Raw genomic sequence first — 17,352 nt, 5'->3', positions numbered from 1 at the left:
CAACAGTCCAGTTTTGGCTTTGTCAGGATATGAGTCAGTGGGTTATTGTCCGTCCAAACCGTGAACTTGTGGCCCTTTAGCCAATGACTAAACTTGTCACACACGGACCACTTCAGAGCCAGAAACTCCAACCGGTGCGCTGGATAGTTCTTCTGTGACTGAGAGAGTGACTTGCTGGTGTAAGCAATGGGTCTGGCACGTGTATCACCTTCCTGGACTTGAGACAGAACAGCCCCTAATCCATCCAGAGATGCATCAGTTGACAACAAGAATGGACGGGTGAAGTCAGGGTGAGCCAGGACAGCACTGCAGATTAGTGAAGCCTTTTGGTCGCCAAAAGACTGCTCCTGCTCATGAGTCCAATCAGACTCACACAACCTCCTGCTCGACACTTTGACGTTAGGCCGTTTACTCTTTCTTTTCACACCTTTCAACAGGTCAAACAGCGGCTTGGCAACAGCAGAGAACCTTGGCACGAAATGCTGATAATAATTGACCATCCCAAGGAAAGATCTTATCCTCTTCTGAGACGGTGTCTTGCCATCCAGCTCCAGTATTCTTCTTCTAACTCTTCTAGTCTCCCGACTATAACGAAATTTAAGCAGAAGTGCTTAATCATGTTGCTTCTTCTTCTGTCTGGTATTCAGCCTAATCCTGGACCTTTAATGGCATGTAATACCCCGACGGACTTTAAGAACCTGTCTGGGTTACACATCATCCATGTAAATGCTCGCAGCTTGCTTCCCAAAATGGATATGTTGCGAATTTGGTCAGAGTCAACTGGAGCTGATCTAATTATTGTTTCTGAGACTTGGCTTTCAAAGAAAATATTGGATAAAGATGTCGGAATTGACGGCTTCAATATTTATCGTTCGGACCGCCCCAGGAAAGGTGGTGGCGTGGCGATTTACGTAAAACAAAATCTTGCTGCACAGGTCATCTTCTCCAAATCTGCTGTTAAGCAGTTTGACATTTTAGCACTAAAGATTGATTTATCTGGTGGTCAGTTTTTAACTGTTGTTGGTTGCTATAGGCCCCCTTCTGCTACAAGCGACACATTATCCTCGCTAATGCAGCTTTTATCTCAACTACAGTTTAAGGAAATCATCCTGGTAGGTGATTTTAACTGGGACTGGCTTTCACCAGTGTCTGATGATTTTAAAGCTCATTGTATGTCTCTAAATTTTACACAAGTAATTGAAAGTCCTACTCGTCTTAACACCAGGTGTCTAGAAAAATCATCTCTTATCGATCTTTTAATTACTAATCAACCCCATAAATATACTGCAACCGGGGTCTTTGCTAATGACCTAAGTGATCATTGTCTAGTTGGTGCTATTAGGGATACCAAAATCCCCCGTACTAAACCCTGTGTTGTTCTGAAAATAAATGTTAAGCACTTTATAGAGCAAGCCTTTCTTCATGACTTAGTTCATTTTAAATGGGATCGTATTTTATTGATTGGTGATGTTGACGATGCTTGGAAGTATTTTTATGACAGTTTTAGTTATTTTTTAGATAAACATGCTCCATTTCGCCGGTTCAGGGTGAAGGGCCGTTATACCCCCTGGTTCACTTCTGGTCTGGCAGCCCTCTTACGCAAGAGGAATCTCCTTTGGGCTGCTGCGAGGAAGACAGGCTCTGAGGCTGACTGGCTTCTTTTTCGTCAACTGCGTAATCGCTGTACTGCTTCCATTAAAAAAGCCAAAAGCGATTTTTACTTATCCCAGACCACAGACAGTTTGAACGATCCTAGGAGATTTTGGCATGCCATAAAATCCCTCTCTGCCAGCTCTCGCTCCTTAGAGCTGCCTCCAAACATTGTTGTTGACTCCACCCCTGTGTCAAATAAGACAGAGATGCTTAATTGTTTTAATAAACATTTTATTGCGTCCAGTTCCTTGTTTGACACATTATCTTTTGGTAAATCATCTCCCTCCATCGCCAATAGTCATGCCTCCAGTAGCCACACTTTCTCCTTCAACCCCTTCAATGTTGGGGGGGTTTGTAAGGCTCTAAAGGGCCTAGACCCCAAAAAATCAGCAGGCCCGGACGATCTCCCCCCTTATTTCTTACGGCTAGCTGCAGATATTATAGCCAAACCACTGTGTCATGTTTTTAATCTTTCTATAACAAACAATGTCATTCCAGATGTTTGGAAAATTGCAAATGTTCTCCCCTTATTGAAAGGTGGTGATCCCATGGTGATGAATAATTACAGACCAATTTCCAAGCTCTCTATTTTAGCTAAAGTACTTGAAAGGCTGGTGAATGATCAAATCAAAGAATATTTAAGCTTGAACAACATTCTATCTCCTCACCAGTCAGGCTTTAGGAAGCAGCACAGTACAGTAACGGCTGCTTTGAAAGTAGTGAATGACATTGTCGAAAGCTTGGACGCAAAGAGCTACTGTGCTGCCCTTTTTATAGACTTATCCAAGGCATTTGATACTGTGGACCATGGCATTCTATGCCAGAAGTTCTCATATAGGCCTGTCTGACCAAGCTGTTGGTTGGTTTGCAAACTATCTTTCGAATCGCAAGCAATGTGTACAATTCAGCGGTCTCTCCTCAAGCTTTCTTAATGTGCCCAGAGGTGTTCCTCAAGGTTCGGTCTTGGGACCGACCCTTTTTACTATTTATATAAATGATGTGGGTAAAAGCATTGATGCCTCTGTACATCTATATGCAGATGATACTGTTGTGTACTGTTGTGCTAGCACTGTTGCCCTTGCATTTGAACGTCTGCAGTCTGCTTTTGACACTTTTCAGTCACATCTGTTCCACCTTAGGTTGGTGTTAAACTCAGATAAGACAAAAGTCATGTTGTTTTCCAATAAGAAAAGGTTACCAACTGTTCTTCCCTGCATCATGTCTGCACAGCATAACCCCATTGAAGCTGTTAACACCTACAGATACTTAGGCATCACTATAGATGAAAATCTGTTTCAAACCACATATTGACAATCTCTTAAGGAAATTGAAATTAAAACTGGGATTCTTTTTTAGAAATAAGGCCTGCTTCTCCACAAGTGCGAGGAAACGGCTTGTAGCTGCCACATTTTTGCCGCTCTTGGACTACGGGGATGTTGTGTACATGAACGCCTCAGCTCACTCACTTCATCTGCTGGACGCTGTCTACCATGGGGCTCTGAGGTTCATAACCAACTGTAAACCCCTCACACACCATTGCACGCTGTACTCTTTAGTCAACTGGACATCATTATCAATGCGCAGATCACTGCACTGGTACAAATTCATCTATACCGCTATGCTTGGACTGCTGCCCCTCTACATATCCACTTACATATCACACAAACAGTACAGCTATAGCCTACGATCTCAACATGACATCACTCTGTCCGTCCCCTCAGTTCGCACGGTGCTTGGAAAAAAAGCCATATCATACTCTGCCCCCTCGACCTGGAACACACTTCAGCAGAAACTTAAGCTGACCAGTTTGATACCCATCACGGATTTTAAACTAATTTTAAAAAAGCTGGAGAAATCATCTGTGGGTGTTTGCACCTGCTATATCTGAATACTTTCTATGGATTTCAATGGCTACTTTTTTTACGATGTTGTATTTTATTGTTGCCTCTGTGTTTAGTGTCCTGTCTGTCTGTAACTTTGTGTGGTAGTGTTACCACTGACAGGTCTCTCTTGGAAATGAGACCTTGTGTCTCAATGAGATTTTACACCTGTATAAATAAAGGCTAAAAAAAAAAAAAAATTAGGTCTGCACTTGTCATGTTCGCGATGCTCTCCACCTTAGATGGATCAGTTGAAACACCATTCTCACCAACGATATGGCCGAGAAACTTCACTGTTCTCCGCAGGAAGAAGCACTTCTTGGGAGACAACTTCAAGTTGTGACCGCGTAGCCTGCTAAACACCATCTCCAGGCGATGTAGAGCTGTCTCCTCATCAGGTGCAAACACCAGCAAATCATCCAAGTAGCACAGCAAGCTCAGATAATTTTGGTCACCAAAGATACTGGTCATCATGCGCATGAAGCTGCCAGGGCTGTTGCATAGACCTTGTGGCAACCGGTTGTACTCGAACAGGCCCATTGGCGTTGTAAAGGCAGAGTACTTCCTGTCATCCTCGTGAAGGGGCATGTTGTAAAAACCTGAGGTCAAATCCATCGTACTGAACAGACAGTTGCCTTCCAATGCTGCCAAACAATCCCCTTGGTGGGGAAGAGGGTGGCCATCCTTCAGCGTCCTCTTGTTCAACCACCGAAAATCTGTGCAGATGCGGAGATCCCCATTTTTCTTCCAAACTAGCACCAAAGGGGAAGCATATTCACTGGTCGATTTCCGGATTATCTCTTTCTCCTCCATGTCATTCAGCACTTGGCGTAGTTTTTGGTACTGACCAGGGGGCACTCTCCTGTATGGGAGCCTGAACGGTCTGTTGTCTGACAAGTGAATGCGGTGAACGAAAGCCTTCGCCTCACCACAGTCCAGATTATGACGTGAAAATATGTCCTCATACTGTAGAACAAGGTCAGCCATCTTTCCAACACAATCCGCCGACACTTCGCACGAGTCAATGTCAACATTACTGAGCCCAATTGACATGAGTCGATCTTTGGCTGAATCTGTATCAGCAGCGGGCATACTTTTCTGCGTGTGACAGGACAGGTGAATATCCGAGCTCTCAGCAACATCCATGTCTTCAAGTGCAACACAGGAGAATAAATCAGCCAATTTAGCATTACGCCTCAGCAGAATCGACTTGCTTGTTGTGTTGACAAGCTTCAGTGGAACCCATCTATCTCCCCAAAGCGCGGTAACAAGCCTTGCAACCATGATGCCTCTGGGAATAGAGCGGGACGATGTCGGTTCTGTCATGACAGTACTGCCAGGTGAAATTACTGTGTTTTGGGGTAATTTACCCCATATGAGATACTCACGACCAGGTTCAAAACAAGTAGCTGAGTTACATCTGACTGTCCCAACCTTGAAGGGAACCTCCTCTCCTTTCCAGGGGTCCAAGCCTGACAGCATGGACAGGAAACGTTCAGTCTCTGGGTCAACGGTTGGACAAGGACCAGACACAGTCTTCCAATAGGACTCACACAGCTTCGATTGACGCAGAACGTGTTTTATGACATTTGTTCCCAATATCAACTCATCGTGCTGCCCTGGGACTACAAGTGTGGGAACCAGAATCTTACAGCCATACACTTCCATTTCCACATCAAACGCACATTTAGACTTAACACGTAGTCCGCCACATCCAATGAGAACCACATCTACATCAATGCGTCTTTGGTCAGTTATTACTCCAGCTTCTCTCAGTCTCACTTCAGCATTTTCACTAATGCTGCAGGCCATCGAACCACTATCCAACATGCCACCAATCACAGTATCATTCATCATAACAGGTGTGTAGAAAAGACTGTCACTATTACCAACCCTGTGGATATTCTGATAGACAACCACAGAGCCATCATAAGTCTTTTAATGAATTGTAAACAGTCTCAGCATCTGACATATCATCAGTGTGGGAGCTAGTGACATGACCCGTACTTCCTCCCTCAGAATACAGGTCCGCTAGTTTCCCTGAGACTGGGAGCCTCTTGTGGGGCAGTCCGGTCTGGTGTGGCCAGGAGCAAAACAGCCAAAGCATAGTCTTTCAGACATACAATGTGAAGTGGTTGTGTGGCTAGCATCATTACAGACCTTGCAGGCAGGCTCTCTGGAACGTTTGCCACTTGAGCTGGGGTGAAACCTCCCACCTTGGGTCGGACAAGCTGTATCACGCTGCTGTACTTTGTCCATCATTCCCTGAAAAATGTCCACCATCCTAGAGAGCAACCTCTCCTCTGACTGTTGGAGATTTTGTGCCAGAGCTGGCACAGGAGCATAACATGCAGCAGAGCGGGGCTCGGACACAGCTGGTACGGGAGATGAGGAAGGGGACGGGGAGTGGAACATATGCGACTGAGATTGGGGAGCGAGGGACATAGGGCTCGGAGCTTGGCATTGCTCAGGTACTGCTGGCTTTTCCATTAGTGAACTGAGCTGCTCGGAGGTGACAGTGGCAGTATGACTTTGTAACTGACCGACATTAGCAGTCCTACCGTTAGCTCTTATCTCCCTCTGATAATCATCAATCCTCAGCTGTACATCACGCGAAGTCCATTCGTGGATTGGTTTGCACTTTAAAACACAGGCAAGTTCTGGATCAGGGCAATACTTAACAAACATGAGAGCCACCTCATTGTTCATGTCCTCAGTCTGCTTTCCTTGTCTGCGCAGGCCCTCAGCGGCTCTGTTCACTCTTATCCAGTAATCTACTGGGCTCTCTCTGTGCTTAGGCATTGTGGCATAAAAGTCTGCAAGAGGAAGGCATGAGGAAGTATCACTGAAATACTGAAGAAGAATGTCATATATCAGTTCTGGTCTATTCTTTACATCAAGTGCTGCATTACTGCGCAGGGCAATCTTCACAATGTCTCTGGCCTTGCCCGTCAGATGACTAACTATTTCCTCCGACTGTTCCTGCACCAGAACACCTTGTTTTCTGATGTAGATCTTAATAACATCAATCCAGTCGTGGACTGAAAGTTTGTCAGTACTGTCACCTTTGAATTTCTGTAACTCTCCGTCAGGTTTAACATGTACTGTCACATGTGGGATGTCATGTCTGGTAGTCTCACATTGTGTATTGTTATTCACAGAAGCAGCATTACAATCAGTATTCATGTTTACAACATCAGCTTTGCCACAATAGATTCACCGATTTGTCCTACCATGTCTGTTAGATGATGAATGGCTTCTACATCACTACCAGGGGTGGAAGTATATGGACCCTCCCTCACAGACACTCTAGCGGGGGTATAACCAGGGCTCTGACCCAACCCAGTGTCAGCATAACCATCCGGTTTAGCTGTTGAATGTCCCACTTCCCTACTACTAGCAAGGTTACTAAGCCAAGAACCTCTTCCTTTTGGCAAAATAGGACTTGAAAATGAATTTTCCATGTTCACTGTCGAGACTGTTGATCATAAAATGTACTAGCGTTGTGTTTAACTTTTAAATAAAATGAATGAAGCATACATGGAAAGACACTGAGTAATACACTAAGGACAGGCAATGTAAAACATTACTACAACCACATTCCTTCACAAACTAACCACACAGTAAACTTGAGTGAAGATCAGGATATCTGCACAGCATCCGCGGCGATGAGCATCAAGCTGATCTGACGATCCGAAGGGTCACGGCACCAGTGTAACGGGTCACAACTGTAAGCGACCTGTTATCCTTCAAGAAACGACAGCGAAGCATCTGGGGTGTTTTCTGGCATTTATTCTGAGGACTGAGAACAAAAACCATATTCTCCTTGAATCCACGCTGCACATCCGCCGCAGCACTCACTTCAATGTCTTATTCATATATACTAGCTTATTTAGAGATTAAGAAATTATTAAATGAACAAGAACATCTTATTAAGTAATCACACAAAAATACAAATACAAACATACCTGAGAACAAAAACCATATTCTCCTTGAATCCATGCTGCACATCTTTACAAAAGAAAAGAAAGGAAGGGTTAACATGTAAACAAAGAGAATGACGCAAATCGCGTCTAATTCCCGCCAAAACCACACCACAGATATCACTAAAAAAATACAATTTCCTACGGTGGAAACTCAACAAAAACGGGTCAACAATGTACCCAAATTAACACTCAACAACACACATCACTTCCATCAACCCAAACAGCCGGTCCATCACACAAAACCGCAATGATTTGTAACACCTCTCCCAGCACAGCTTACCCTCCACAGCACTCACTTCAATGAGAGGGGAAAGCGGAAATGACATACAGGAAATAGAAAAAGATGTGCAACGGGAAAGTGTTCCCACCAGAAACATAACTCAAAAACATCCAAAGGAAACAATCTCATAAAAATAAAATTCACAACCTATTATAAATCGTAATTTATAACTAATAATTATGTCTACACATTTTTAACTCCGTTACACATCCATGGGTAAAGGTAAAACTCATGTAGTACTGAACATGTCCCATGAACGTGCCGGGCGGCGCGGTCCCGTGGGTTAGATCCGCGTTCATAATGCCGAGGAAAATAACTCTCAGAATAACGTTATTGGCACATTTTACAACTAGAGGACCGAATGTTTTTAATAAGGGCTATACAAATGTTCATACTGGGTAGTTTATTTAGTTAAAAAAAGTAAGAAAAAGTATTTCCGGGCCCAGCGACTGATACGGAAGTGTAGTAACGCCGTTTGGCCACAACGAATATTTTCTTCAGAGTCCGGTGCACTTCCTGGGGGCTTGCCCTGGAGTCGGTAGATCTGCCGGCCTCGCCCTGTGCCGTTGATGACGTTGTCTGCAGGTTGAATTCCAGCCCAACATGTCTCAATTGAATTATTTTCATACACACATTAGTAGTTTTTATTATGAATTGCTATGATGAAGTAATCATTTCAAGAACAAGTTTCTTGTACAATTTTGTGAATGATAGATTTAAAAGAATCACATTTTCTTAGAACAACCTTTTTAAGTCCTGTGTTAAGCAGAGGTGTGGACTTGAGTCACATGACTTGGACTCGAGTCAGACTCGAGTCACCAATTTGATGACTTTGGACTCGACTTGACAAAATCACAAAACACTTGCGACTCGACTTGGACTTGAACACCAATGACTCGGGACTTGACTTGGACTTGAGCCCTCTGACTTGAAGTGACTTGATAATTTAATTCAGAGGTCTCCAACACGCCGATCGCGAGATGCCGCTAGAAGAGCAGACTCCCGTCGGGGAAAGCAGAATCTTCAGCCGCTTCTACTCTTGCTGAGAATCCTTGCAGGCAGGGGCGGGTCTTTATTTAGCTGGGCCACCATGCGGCCAATCATATGTGAGGACACACTAGGATCATACCATTATGTGAAAGAAAGGTGGGGGGCAGACGCTCCAAAGACAGCAGGTGTAGTGGTACAGGCCAGCTACACAGAGCGACGGGGAGACAGATTTAAATGCAAGCGCGTCGGAAAAAGTCAAGAAATGAGCGAAAACCGAAAAAAGAAGCAGCATCTGGCTGCATTTCAATGATATTGGAGAAAGCAAAGCTGAGTGCAGGATTTGTAAAATGAAAATAACCTTCAGAGCAGGGTTTTTTTTTGGTAACCACTCAGGATTTATTGTCAGAGGTGGGAGAAGTTCAGATCTTGTACTTGAGTAAAAGTACCAGAGTGTAGGAATACTCGGTTACAATAAAAAGTCCTGCATTCAAAATGTTACAAGTAAAAGTACAAAAGTATTAGCATCAAAATACAGTTAAAGTACCACCTGCAGAGGGATCTAGATTCAGGTGTTCTTTTCCCCATAGAGACGCCTCGCTGCACATTATCCCTTGCATAAAGATAGGTTGTGGGTCCATTATAACATGTTGTACACAGTGGAAATAAACATTCTGGTTACCTCAACATCAGGGATCTTATCAATTAAACTCCTTCTGAATCAAACCGTCACGGTAGCATTACCTTACTGATCCCTCTTACAATAGAAGAAAACACGTTACTTTACCAGCAGAGAGAAAATAGATTATTACAGTATTAATGTGACTAATAAAGAGCAGTTTAATTATTAAGTATTATTCTGTTGATGGGTGTCATTACATTTGGTGAAAAGCACATCATGACTTGTTTAAGACTCGTTTTGTCAAAGTTTAGGACTTGGACTTGACTTGAACTTTCCCATCCTGACTTGAGACTTGACTCGGACTTGAGCGCAAAGACTTGAGACTTGACTCGGACTTGCAAAACAATGACTTGGTCCCACCTCTGGTGTTAAGTCCTTCACAGCAATTCTGATGATTATTCAATTGTTACTTGAACCACCTACCAAATATGAAAACGTAAATTTGCTGATAGTGCTCTTTAAAATAAATAAATATATTTGTCTTTGACCTTTTTATATGATTTTAATAAATGGTTGGACAAAATACACAATTTAAAGTCCTTACTCACCTGGAGATCTCAGTAATTTTAATGCAATTGGTTGTTTTTACATTGTCTTGTTATATCATAGACCATAGATCAACAAAAAACCGGAGATTAATCCCTGATGGAAATATCTGTTATGTGCAGCCCCAAAAATAACCCCATGACAGTCATGGGGTTATTTTTGGGCTGCACATAACAGATAAACACTTCACAATGAGTCATGGCATGACTTTTTAGGACGCGTCACTTTGGCATTCTATAGTGACCTCAATTATTGTATTAACTGAACCCAGTTTTTGGTCAAATGGCATCCCTCAAAGTAGCTGACTAAGTACAGAAGTTCTTTGTTTGGTTTCTGTTAAAAGGATTCAGTAAGTGTTTTGTTAAAGATGACGTCAGTTTCATGCTGCGTTGTAACGGCGATCATCTGAGAATCCTGCCGGACTGTCCGCATGGGAAAACAAATAGAAAGTACCTGCTACTAAAATTGATTGGAGTTAAGCAGAGCTGCTGAGTCATGCTGTGGAAACGGGGCATACATGTTGTATGCTGTTTTTAATAACAAGGAGTGCCATTTTAAAGTTCCTTAACAAAATCTGACTGAATAACAGTTCTTGTCAGCTACTGTTTTACACATATTCCATACATCTGGATTTAGATTTAATTGAAGTCTGTTTCCTCTCTTAGGCCTCTGTCTTAGTGCCTGCTGAAGAGCCAACATGTGTACCTGGATTCAAGTCAAGCAGGTTCATTTTCAAAGTGTCCACAAAGCGCCTGAAGCCACACACAAGACTGGGAAAAGGTAGGAACAATCTGTGAAGCTTTCACTCTTTGGTTAATGCACACACTCTTAAAGGAAATTGGGTTGTTTGTTTCCCATGATCAATGGGAACATTTGAACTATTAAAGCATTTGGATCTATAAGTTAAAGCCATAGATACAACTCCTGAGCTTTTCTAACGTGCTCGACTGACTCAGATTGCCGTCTACAGATTAGCTGCTCACATTGTTCTCACTCCCAAACTACCTCAGGTCTCAGCTTGCACCTAATGCTCTTACCTGCAGGGTACAACAATGTCCCCGAGCCTGTTCTGCAAGACGTGCTATTCAAATAGTGCAGGGGTATTCAACTAAAATTCAACGAGGTCCAGTTAGAGAAAATCTCCCCATGCAAAGGTCCGGAACATCAAAATATCTAACTTGCTTTATGAATTAGTGTGATATATATTGAAGTAGCCTGTAGCTGTATCAACGTCTGCATGTAATCAACAACTGACTGCCAATCAGATAAAGAAAGTACAATTCAAAAACAACAATATTTATTGTCAATTAACATTGAACTATACAGATATACAGTAAATACTGTGGATATGTGTAATGTTCCTCTCGGGCTGCATTTAAAAATAAAATAGAGAAATAAATAAAATAGCTTTGTTAACCGTTTCACATCATGACTTAACAGTTTCAGACGATTATAGAACATATCAGTCTTTACACATCATAACAATTGAACAGTTTTAAAGTTTCTCTTTCTTTCCCTCTTATATTGCAGTCCCTCACTCACTTTTCTTTAATTCAGTGCGAGAATTGAGCTTGAGCTTGTCCTGCCAGGAGTTTAAATCTGGGCTGAAATGGTGTCAGGGCCATTCTCATACACACATGCAGGTGCTCATTGGTTAGCCTCGGTTAGCCTGACCTGGAACGATATTTAGTTTTAATTTTGATCCTGGTGGACTGATCATATTGGGCTCTGAGACTGCTTATTTTTTGTGACCTCAGTTCTGACTTGAGAGGGAATGTTTGGTCAAACACTTTGTGTTTTGTCTCATAGTGGCGTTTTGGCACTTTTAATCAGGGTTGGGAGGGTTACTTTGTAAATGTAATCGGTTACTGAATACATGGCTCTGAAAGTAATCCGAATACAGTTAGAGTTACGTGTCTTAAAAAAGTAACGTATTCAGATTACTTTTAGAATACTTTTGGAATACTTTATTTTTCCATAACAGATGGGTATGTTTTGGTGAACAGGAGACACTTATTTGACTGTTTTAATGGCTTATCAAGAGCACAACTCAAACACAACATCTTTAGGTCATTCTGGACAGCTCCCTCACATCTGCACCCCACATAAAAAACATCACCAGGACTGCATTATTTGTACTCTCTTAAACCTTTCCTTAGAATATGTTATGAATTGTCAGGTGTCCTTGGGTGCTTTGAAAGGCGCCCCTAAATAGAACGAATTACTATTATTATTTATTATCTGAAACGACGTAATAACTTTTAAAACTGTTTCCAGTCACTTGCCCCATGCATTCAGCAGCAGCAGGCCATTCACTTTGATTTGATCCCGTTATGAAATGTCATCATTTCGACAATAAAGAAATGCTACATAAACGTTATCTTGCACATTTTATCGAACCATCTCCGTTTCTATATATTTTAAAAGAGATCTCTCTCTCTGATCTGCGTGCGGGGGCGGGGCCTCACAGACATGCTGCAGCGTTGTGCAGTGTGCACACAGTTCTGCTGGTAATGAATATTACATTTTATGAGGAAACTTTTCCACCAATAATTCCAAAAAGTATTCCAAAATGTATTCACATTCACCGCTTCTCTCCCTGTATCGCTAATTATTCTCTTCACTCACTTTCCTCTCCGCTTCTCTCTGCCGCTCTCTCGTCTCTTCTTCTGTGTTTCTCTCCCTGTATCGCTCACTCGTCTCTTTCGCCCCCTGTCGGCGGCGGTTAAAATAGAATCGCCCCGTCAAAATTGAAATCCCCTATTAATGTATTGATTATAGGTCCGGGTCCGTATAGGTCGGCGTCTGGGTCCGGATCCGGACCGCGGTCCGCCTGTTGCCGACCCCTGAAATAGTGGCTTATGTCTTTGTCTGATTGTGAAATCTTTGCTTGTTTATGACAATGTTCTACAATAATGAACCAGGCTTCTGGTTTGCTCTGGGAGGTTTACGATTTGTTTAACCACAGTTATTTCGACTACATTGTAAAATATTAATGTAGAAGTAGATTTTTTTTACCAAAAGTCACAACTGAGAAAAACCAACTACAGCAGTCAAAGTTCTCTCCATCTTTACTTCACTATTGCTTATTATCTCTTAGTCACAGCCACTTAGAAAAAGGCCAGCCCCACGATACTGGCTATCCTGTGCAGGGTTGCACTAGAGAATATCCCAGCATGCATTGGGCTAGATGTTGGGGGGTGAAAGCACACGAGTGAGCTGCGCTTTAATTCAAGGTTGCCTTTTGGTTGATCCATGGCCCGAGTTGGGCTTTTCTTTGCTATCACAAGCTTCCTGTAGCAAATCTCGGGTGTAATCTCTTCTTAGTCTTGCTGCAGAAATCTGACCGTGTTATCTGATTTAGTTTTCTCTTTTATTTTATCATTTTGCTTTCCTGGCCATCAATAAGTTATAAATACACTCTTCTCTTTAATCCAGTGTTGAGAAAGTGCTTCTTTAGTTGACTTTTTTAGTTCCTAGAACATCTGCTTTTCTCCATTGCCAGCTCTTGCTGTGTTTCTCTGCATGTACTGCATTTGTAATGTATGACCATTTCTTCTGTTTAATTCTAGTGGCCTTCACTGACTGCACAGACCGCACCATATTTGTCTTCAAAAGTAATGACAGACATTTCACGGTACAGGGAGACGGCATACTGAAGGTCAGTACACATGTAAGGCTCAATTGCAAAATGTGATCGTCATTGAGATTACAATTTATAACCATTATTAATTGATATTGTGACAGAATATTTGTATTGAACATTCACATTTAAATAGCACAGCACTGCTTTAACTTCCTTGTTGTGCTATAATCCTGCGTTTTGCAAAATACAGCAATATTCACAGTCAGTTTTGTAGGCTACATTTAAAAGTTATTGCACCAATCTGGTGCATGTTTGTCTTGGATGATGACTGTTGTCTCCCCTCCAGGTGAAAGAACTTGTACATATTCGTGGGAACCAGGATTTCTTCGTCCACACCTGGACCTCTCAAGGACACAAAATTAGTGTTCCTGTCAGAGTATTGCATCATAGCAATCACCATGGAGACCACATACACCACAACCACCAGCACCATCACCATCATCCCCACCATACTAAAGTGGACCCTGCTAATAAGACTCAGGTAGGATTAGTGACACTATTGAAAGGATGTTTTAGAATACATTTGTAGTCTTATGGCGCGTTTCCACTACACGGCCTCGCTCGGCCTCGCTCGGTATGGCTAGGCCTCGTTAGGACTGGCTCACTTTATGGCGCATTTCCATTACAGTTTAGGAACTGGGGTAGTATCTATAGTAACGCAGTGTAGGCGGAGCCGTGACGTCATCTTCAATAGAACCCCAGAAAAACAACACAGCCGTTAGCTGTTAGCACTCAGAGCTCACAGCTCCTCATATATGTTCAGAAACTAGACAAAAGTTAAACAAGTACAAACCACAGACTGCCTGTGTCATGGCGAATACAGTCGCTGCTTTATTTATGTCTGTATAGGCCGTTGTTGTGAGTGTGGACGGTCGGAGCATATACTGCGTTAGCTTAGCCAATCTCCATTTAGAAAACACGCATTTTAAAAGGTTTTTCGCCTGCCGTCTGTCTGCAGACTTGTCAAAGCATTAATTCATGGTTTTTACTAACCGGTATCAGTATGTTGTTACTTCGGCATCATTTTGAAACGTGTATTACAATTAAATCACGGTCAAATATGTCCATCTTGTTGTAGTTGTAGCCCCCTTGCCAGCGATGCTCTCTCTAGTTTAGCATACTCAGCCCGACTCAGCCTCGTTGTCTCTGGCCCTAGACCCACGATTTTATGAGGCCAGAAAAACTGTGAATTAGGACCCGCCGGCCGGTATTAGGCCAAGTGGAAACGCAACCAAAAACGGGCCGCTGACGTCACAGCCCTCTTAAACCGTGCTCCGCGCTGTAGTGGAAACGCGGCATTAGAATACATTTGTAGTCTTAATACAACTATATATCTATATATATATATATATATATAGATAGATAGATAGATAGATAGATAGATAGATAGATAGATAGATAGATAGATAGATAGATAGATAGATAGATATATATATATATATATATATATATATATAGATATCTATATATCTATATATATATAGATATAGATATATATCTATATATCTATATATAGATATATATCTATATATCTATATATAGATATATATATATATATATCTATATATAGATATATATCTATATCTATATCTATATATATAGATATAGATATCTATATATATATATCTATATATATATCTATATATATATATAGATATATATATAGATATATATATATACACAAAAAAAAAGTGATTTGCTAATGCCAAGTGGGTCAAATTGTTGTTCATCAAGTGTCTGGAGCAATAGGACCTGTTCATAACAACACTGCCCCTCTGTGGCTGCGTATGAATAGCCAACACTCACTGCTTCCATTTAGTTATTGTGAGTATTTTCATAGGTATGTCGTTGAAGCCATTTTAGATTGATACTAGGACTACCTATTTGTTTATTAGTGCCTATATCAAACTTCTTAGCACCTTATGTGTTAATGAAGGCTATAATTACATTTCTCTGCAAATGTTTCTGGTCCTGTGGGACTCTTTGCAATAACCATTGCTGTTTAAAGAGATGATAAGATAAGTATTAGTATAACAGTTTAAAAAAAAAAAAAGTCTGTGGCCAAACAGCCTTTGTGCTAAAAATGTGCTTCTCTTTGCCTTATTTAATGCAATTATCATTTATGTTGCTACCCATTTTCAGAAGTTGATGTCATTGTCCGCTTTGTGTATGCCTTCATCTTGTGAAGATATTTCTTCATTGTAACTTTTCTGTTTCAGCATTTTAGGCTAATGAGTCCAATGTCGAATGTCTGCTGCAAAATAACTGACTATTATGAGCATGTTCTTTCAGAGTGTCGCCGATCAGCCGGTGCCCATTCTGCATTTCCTCAAAGCTAGTGCAGGGCTGAGGAGAAGGAAGAGAGACTGGGTCATTCCTGTCATCAGTGTTTCTGAGAACACCAGAGGACCCTTCCCACATAAAGTTTCTCAGGTAAGAGGAACTAAAGCCCCTTCATTCTAATCTGTATTTTAAATATCTGTTTCTGTAAAGGAGGGCTCCTTCATGGTTTCTGCTGCTGTCATTCTGCTCTGATTCTTTTTCTTCGATTTAATGTCAATTTAAATATAGCTTCAAATGTTCTTGTGGTCGTCTCTCTCCACTGCTCTCAAAATAAAGCCAATGTTACATTAATTTAAACAAAACAATCACCTTGTTTTATTGTACAAAAGTTGCTTTCTAATGAAAAGTCTAATCGTCCTTTCAGGAAATGAAATGGTATGGTTGTTCTCAGGCGCTCTGTGGCTGATATGACCCCATCCCTGTAAAGTTGACTGAGGTGGCTGTATCTCAGAGATGTTAATGCAGTTTCATTCAAACTATTGTGACAATATTTTTGCATTATTGTAACTCGTGTATTCAGCCCTAACTCAGCCTTGTTGCTTTTTTTCCAGATCCGATCCAATGAGGACACAGTAAAGAAGATCTTCTACAGCATCACTGGTCCAGGAGCTGATGAGAATCCTGTTGGCCTGTTCACCATGGACAGAGACTCTGGCATTATGTACCTCACTCAACCACTGGATAGAGAGCATATAGCTGTATACAAGGTGAGCACATCTTGGTTTTATACACACACTCTTTGTTTCAGGATCAGAGACATCTGGATGTGCTTTGTGCTCAAGTTCCCTTCAGAATGTATTAGTTTAGAATCTGAATTAAACAAAACAAGTGTAATACTACTACATACAGGTGCATCTCAATAAAGTTGAATATTGTGAAAAATGTAATTAATTGAAATTAAAAGGTGAAACTGAAGTGAATAATTGCCAGCGTTTATTTGTTTTAAACTTTGTGATTACGCCTTAAAGCTAATGAAAACCCCGAAATCCGTATCTCAGAAAATTTGAATATTAGATAAGACTGATACAGAAACGGATTGTTAATACAGAAATGTCGGCCTTCTGAAAAGTATGTTCATGTGTATGCACTAGTGTTAATTTCGTTGACTAAAACTATGACGAAATATGTTCGTCAACGACCTTTTTGTCCATGACTAAAACAAGACGATGACGAGACGGCACCGACGGCAGTAAACAATAACTGTAACGAAATCAACATGCAATATCGTTGGCGAAAAGTGACGAGACGAAAATGTAGTTTACTAAATAAAAACTATGCCAAAATCTGTCTTTACTTTCGCTGACAAAAAATGAGGAGACGAAATATTATCAAAGATAACGTTACATCTC

The 17,352-nt window shown here is 41.4% G+C and overlaps 1 protein-coding gene across 1 annotated transcript in view; it reads left to right on the top strand.

The window, feature by feature from the left end:
• The window catches only part of LOC117475857 (B-cadherin-like), a 45,606-nt gene that overhangs the window by 15,185 nt on the left and 13,069 nt on the right, over positions 1 to 17,352 (top strand). Inside the window, 5 exon segments of the mRNA XM_034122210.1 lie at positions 10,680 to 10,794; positions 13,587 to 13,675; positions 13,947 to 14,141; positions 15,953 to 16,093; positions 16,555 to 16,710. Coding sequence (XP_033978101.1) covers positions 10,680 to 10,794; positions 13,587 to 13,675; positions 13,947 to 14,141; positions 15,953 to 16,093; positions 16,555 to 16,710 — 696 coding nt within the window.

Source organism: Trematomus bernacchii, unplaced genomic scaffold (genome assembly GCF_902827165.1).
Source record: "Trematomus bernacchii unplaced genomic scaffold, fTreBer1.1, whole genome shotgun sequence".
Lineage (NCBI taxonomy): Eukaryota > Metazoa > Chordata > Actinopteri > Perciformes > Nototheniidae > Trematomus > Trematomus bernacchii.
The sequence above is the reverse complement of the archived record's forward strand: the minus strand, read 5'-3'. Positions and strand labels throughout refer to the sequence as shown.